The following is a 7,102-nucleotide window of genomic DNA, read 5'->3' on the forward strand; positions in this document are numbered from 1 at the left end:
TTTTTCGATCATGTAGATGGAAACGAAGGAAGAAAGGTCGTGACTTGTAAGTGCTTCTCTGTCGGGTGAAGAATATCCTTACCTCCTCAGAAAGCTAGAATATTGGGGGCACCACGTTTAATAATGCTTCGCTCAAAACCAACCTAGGTCACCCAATTCCGCTCCTTTTTTTCCTTCCTTCGATCCTTCTCTTTTGTTTTTTTTTTTTTTTTTATACAAGAAAAAACAAAAACAAAAAAAAAACCATCATTTTTGGGTCTACTAGAATTTTATACACATTTTGTTTGAATATTTTTTTTTTTTCAATGAAACGTAGTTTTTCAAAATGTCTCTTCTTTATTCTTTCAAATAAAGTAGAATTCGAATATTTGCTTTTATTAAAAATTTGCTCGATTGGATGAACTTATTACTTATTTACTTGGGGTTGATTTTTTTCTGGATTAATGGAAGAAAAAATGTTTGCGGAGTTAGGTACCGCCAACCTCTGCTGACTTATCGCTAACTTAATCATAAGACTTAATTTCTAAAATTGTATGTATCTTAATATTTAAATTTCCAACAGCAAAGAAATCACGTCGCTTTAATCTGCGCGTCAATTAATTTTCTCAACAATTTTTTTTAATAATTATCCACTTAACGTGTAATTATTTTTCATATTATTATTATTATTACTATTATTATTTAAACAGAACTCTAATCTAACAAAAAAAATATTTACAATATCAAAAAACGCAAAAAGGAACGAGAAAGAACACTATCGATCTCATTGTCAATTAAGTAAAAAGAAAAATCAACGCGCAAGACAAAACAAACAAAAAAAAATAAAAGTAGAATTGATAGTTTTAAAATTTATTTCACAATCAAATTGGTTTCTTTGTCGTTTTCCCGCAGAACAAACGAAACGATCCCCTTGCTATCGTAATTCCAAAGGTCGACGTAGAACGATATACGAGTCGAAATATCCGTCAGGATCGGCCATTCATTTAAAACACCTTTCGAGCTTAATTTTTCGATTTAGCGAGAAAGATATTGCGAAAGAAAAAGAAACGACCGAACTGTCGGATATTTGTTTTTTTCTAATTCTTTTTTTTTCTTTTTCTTTTTTTCTTTCTTTCTTTCTTTCTATATGTATATATTTCTCGTTTACCTTACTTATCGCAAATTGCTTTACGAGAGATGATGAGAGCTAGATGATGAGGGATGCATCGTTGATGTAATACATAATAATCGAGCTTAATACATGCATCATGCAAACGGCACGAACGGAAAACACACATTTTTTATGGGATTCCCATGCGTCTCACAAGATTTGATTCGCGTTGTAAAATCGTTCGAGATGATCGATCGTAAAAATTCATATTGATAATTATTACTTATAAAATATATTAATGATCCTCTTTTTTATCAAAGAGAAATAACTCTTTTTTATTTTTTCTATTTTTTATTAAACCTAAAAAATTTCTCTTAACCTGAAATCCACATTTTTGTATTATCGGTTTTTCTCTTTTTGCTGGAAAAATAAAAGGATGAATGATTTAATACAATCTATAATAAATATTTTAATTAGCTTTCAATCGAGCGATCGTAATCGATCTCTCGAACGTAATGATGATACATGCAATAAATAGGGAGGATGAAAAATAATGATTGACGATAATAATCACGATTAGAAACTAATCCTAATATCGATCCGTTCATCTAAATTTCAAAATGCGGATCTTACTTTTTATATGTGAAATATTTTCGTGGCTTTCGAATATTTCGATTCGAGACTATCATCGTAGCGAAATTATTTAGACATTATTGTCTCTAACGAGTTTCGTGACGAGTGCGTGATTAGACGAAGTGATAATATGCGTTAGATTGAGCGATTGAATTTTAGTGAATAATAGATATGATGTTGTTTGACTAAAGATGAGACGAAAGGAAACGAAGTAACGATGTTAGGGTTAAAAAGGGAAATGATTACGAGGAATGGACAGAGGGAGATGATTTTAGCGAAAGGAGAAATGTGCGAAGTAAAATGCGAAATATTACGAATCGATTGATAAACAACTAAAGGAGTCCACGATAAACGTTTCCAAATAATAAATTCATCAATTTATTTTTTTATTTTCATCATACGAGGACAATAGAAAATAACATATTTTCTTCTCTCCTCGATTTATTTTTCTATTTTTTTCCATTCGTTTGATCAACACTTTTAACGAAGATTAAACGAAAATCAAAAATTTACTTGTTGTTCGTTAAAATTAGAAAAATGAATTAGAAAATAGATATATATATATATAACGTATAAGTTAAATTAATAATAAATTAGAAGAAAGAAGAAAATAAAAAGATACGTCATTTTTTTTTTGTAAAAGAAAAATTCATGTTTTTTTTCTTTTGCCATTTTTTTCGGTTCGTTTAGTTTTGTTTTCATTATCATCACGTAGAACACGTTAAACAATTTTCCGTGGACAATCATACCCGGCTGCACCTTCCTCGTAGCACCTGCGGCTCCAAGCCTGTCAATAGTCTGCGGAGGAGGATCAATTTTGTATATCAAATATTTATATATATAATATATATACATATATATATATATATAAATATATATACATAAATAAATAAAAAAGTGGATGGTATATATACGTATACATTTATATATATATATGGTTATGGAAAAGAGTGAGAGAAATGCGACAAAATAATTGGGGGCGTGGATTAATTAAAATAGAACCAGGTTTCTCGTGCGTTTTATTTTTTGGTTTGGTTTGTTTCTTTGTTTGCTTATTTGTCTTTTTGGTTAAAAATATCTCTTCTGTTATTTTCGTTCATTTTCCATTTAATTTCACCCTCGATTTTATTTTTTAATCCTCTCCTACCATTCATTCATTTAATCCTTAACTCACAATGTCTCATGTATTTATTATTTTTAATTCTTTTTTCGGATATCGTACGTTGTCATGGGTCCAAAAAAGGATATCGTCGAAAACGATGTTAAAAATATTACAATAATGTAATCCTCCTATCCCTTTTCGTTTATTACATTCGTCTTCGATCTTTCTATTATTTTTCTTGTTAATTATTTTTCTACGTGCGTTTTATTCGTAGATGAATTAAAAATCTCGCGCGAGATCGTTTTAAAAATCCTAGATTAATTTTCTATATTTCTATAAAAAAAAAAAAAAAAAAAACAAAATGAAAAAAGCGATCGTACGTTTGTATCATCGTTTAGACTCGAGTTCCACTTTTCTTCATATATTCGTTACGTGTTACCCCCCACTGTTGAGAGAAATCGATTTCGAAATGATCATTTTCCTAACGTGGATCATTGTACATTTTTTTGTTTGTTTTTTTTCTATATCGAAGGATAAAATTTTTTACCATATTTTCTTAACGTTTTTTTTTTTTTCTTCCTTTTCTCTTTTCTTTTTTAACATACATTAATGTATTTTTTTTCTTTATTCTTTTTTATCACCGAAATATATCACTTTCTACGAAATTTATAAATCACGATATTTGTTTGTATATGTATGTTTGTTGGTATGCATGTATAATTGTATTTATGTATATTCATCTATCTATCTATCTATCTATCTATCTATCTATTTGTTTATTTTTATTTATTTATTTATTATATAAAACTTAACGATTTCGAGATTATTCGAGACATATTTCACTTTTTTTTCTTTTCTTTTCTTTTCTTTATTTTTATCTTTATCTTTCTCTTTTTATTTTTATTCTTACTTTCTATTTCTATATCTTTATCTTTCACTCTTCGAATTTATACCTTTTATCTATTTTCTTATTCAATCGCTCGTAGGGTCAGGAATAACATTTATAACAAGGGTTGTGGATTTTAAGGGGATGTAAGAAAAGTTTCTTTTTCCCTTTTTTTTTTTTGTTTTTTTTAGTAATATCACTTAAGAGAAGAAACGTTTGAAACGACGACATATGCATGTATACAGGTATATGTATATGTGGGTATAACGTGCGCGCAAACGCAAAGTTTGTTTTTTTTTGTTTTTGAGAGGGGTGGGGGATGGTATTCGAGGAGGAATTTTTAAAACGGGGTTCAAACATCTCACGATTATGTTTCCTACGAACAATGACAACTAATCGGATTACTTACCAAAAAACACTTTTTAATTGGTGTGTATGATTTTTTTTTAGCTGATTACAGTTGGTATGTGTTTCTTTAGGGTGAAAAGGAGGAAGAAGAGGGTAGGTTTGGGTCATGGATAAGATTATAAGACTGGGAGACTGATTTGAGGCTCCATTTAAATCGAAAATTATGGAAATAACAGGGAAGATCGATTAAATTGCTCTGAGCTACGAAAATATACAGCTGGAAGCTTTCTTAATTTTTATTTTTTTTTCTTACCTACGTATTTTTTTTTTTTTTATTTCTGTGTATATGTATATGGTATAGTTAGTATATGTTTTTCTTATTTTTTTTTTTTTAGTAAATATGTTTGCGCGTGTGTGTGTATATTTTTATATACGTGTATAATATTTATGTAAATATGTAAATACGTATGTAGATAAATAAATGTATATATTATATATGGATATGTGTGTGCATGTGTGTAATTGTTGTATGTTTGTGTAATAATAATTTAACGAACGTAATACTCTCTTTTCTTCATTTTAAATTGCGTTATCGCAATATCAACATTTATAGACATCTTAGAATATTCAACAGTGCGTTATTTTTTGTTTATTTTAATTTATTTTCTTTTTTGTTTTGTCATTATCTCTTTTCCTTTTTATAATATAATATATTTTTTTTTCTTTTCTTTTTCGCTTTCTAAAGTTTTTTCATCTTTACTCGTATCTTCGTTTGCTTTACATTTTTTTTGTAATCTCTCATTTTCTTTATTATTATTATTATTATTATTATTATAATTATTATTTCTGTTTTTTTTTTCTTTTTCTTTTCCCCTTTCGTTCATTCTCTAAGGCCTAGTGATTAGGTACGCATAGTTTATTCTCGGGCTCTCTACGAACTACAACAGTAGAAGCTACCGAATATGACTTTCTGATTGACTTTCTCTCAAAGTGATTCTTTTCAACCCCTCTTTATTCTGTTCTTTTTTATTCTTATTTTTCTTTTTTTTTCAGTTCCCTCTTGTTCATCTCGGCTCGACATTTCGGAATCTTGCTTATATTATTCCCCGCGTCTTTTAAATTTATATACATATATATATTATATATATATAGGATGTATCCAAAAAAAATAGTACAATCAGACGAGGAGAATGATTTGACGTATAAAAATAAGTCAAAAATAAAAGAAATACAATTTGTTCGTTTAAGGGAGCTATTTGTAAAAAAAGAATCGTATCTTCAAATATAATATGATAAAAACCTTCAGTTACCAATCATGTTTATAATAATCATAATTGTAATGAAAAGGAAAAGTAATGATATTTTTGATTCCTCAAACGAAAAAATATTATGTTTTGACTTATTTTGATCTGTAAAATTACTCATAGTGATCGCACCATTTGTTTTGATGTACCCTGTATATCATATATCATTTAAATATGATATATGATAAACGTATATATATATATATATATATATGATATAACCTGTTTCCTTGAAAAGCGTGTGGAATGATAGTAGTGCCACATTTGAAACCCGAATGACACTAACGAGAATTTAAAACCGATCGATGATCGCGAACACATGCTCAAAAGGCTAAAATACGAATAAATCTTCGATCGGTCTAGCGCGTTAATCTCTAAAAACGTACAGATATATGTATATATATATATATATAAATAAATAATAATTATGAATGTGTATATATATGTATATATATACATATTAAAAATCGAAGAAAGGGTATTAATCGGGAATTTCCGTTATACTCGATTAATAATTCTACTAACATTTAAAAAAAGAATTGTCTCAAAAAATATAATTACTCTGGTAATTTTATTCCCGCCATTTTAATATCGCCGATGGTCAGAAGATTAAAGATTTCCTTTTATATATTTTTTCTTTTTTTTTCTTTCTTTCAATTGGGGGAAAATCTTCGGAGATTTAAAAAGTAAAAGTTAAATCGGATTACGCTAGGCGTCATCCCTTTTTCCTTGTACTATATACACATAACATATCTAACGCACTTACTATGTTTTCCTAGATCGTGCGTATTGGTCGATACGAATCAACGAGATGTCAAAAAAGTATATATATATATTATATTTATACATATATATATAATATATATATATATATTTAGGCGTATTCCGACGATAATTTCTAAAAGTCCTAGTTTAAAAGTTCAAGGATCGTCGCAAAAATAAATGACGGTCTTCATTTTCTTTTTTTATCTATCCGAGATCAATAAATACGTCTTCCTCTTTCTTTTCCTTTCTAACTTTCGATACACGTTTAATATACAACGAGTCACAGCAGTATTCGTATTAGTTTCCACTATAAATTTGAAGTAATTGATTTTCACTTATAATGCAAGCCTTCAAAATTTTTATTCACAGAAACATATTTTAATGTTATTTTATTTTGAATATGATATCAATTTGATTGAAGAAGAAATCATTTATTGTTAAAGAAATATAATTTTACATAAATGATAAATAAATTGATCTGACAAGTGAATATTAGTATACCTTACGTAAGATATAATAAATATACAATAATTATTTTTGTAAATAATACTTATTAGTTAATCATCGTTTGCATCTTATAATGCTTTTTAAAATGATTGGGCAAATCTTGTGTGACACCAATTTTCTTATCAATTATATACAATTTTACTTCTCTTATAATAATATGCTCTCTTGGGGAATAAAATTGATATCAATTTCAAATTAAAATAATCCTAGAATATGTTTCTGCGTATTAGAATTAAGAAATATTGTTTTACAAGAAAATATTGAGTATTTTAAATTGACAGTGAGTTTACGAATATTCCTGAGACTCAATGTATATAACATATATGTATATATACATCCATACATATACATACTTTGTACTCTTTCGAGGAGCTAATACTTTTATAGTTTAAAAAACGGAGATTAAGGATTTGTTCAATTCCATATTGCATTTTGTGATGTCATTCGTAAATAATATATATAATATA

General features: G+C 27.7%; 1 protein-coding gene across 4 annotated transcripts in view; it reads right to left on the reverse strand.

Annotated features, from left to right (window-relative positions):
* LOC106789584 (trichohyalin) overlaps positions 1 to 7,102 on the reverse strand; it is a 75,498-nt gene that overhangs the window by 20,994 nt on the left and 47,402 nt on the right. For 2 of the 4 annotated variants that reach the window (XM_014753924.1, XM_014753925.1), the window contains exon 5: positions 83 to 94. The exons of the other annotated variants lie outside the window; for them this stretch is intronic. In XM_014753924.1, coding sequence (XP_014609410.1) covers positions 83 to 94 — 12 coding nt within the window. The remainder of the gene's footprint in view (positions 1 to 82; positions 95 to 7,102) is intronic. 4 annotated transcript variants of the gene reach the window in all.

The sequence above is a fragment of the Polistes canadensis genome, unplaced genomic scaffold (genome assembly GCF_001313835.1).
Source record: "Polistes canadensis isolate GaletaPanama2010 unplaced genomic scaffold, ASM131383v1 scaffold_192, whole genome shotgun sequence".
In the NCBI taxonomy this organism is placed as follows: Eukaryota; Metazoa; Arthropoda; class Insecta; order Hymenoptera; family Vespidae; genus Polistes; species Polistes canadensis.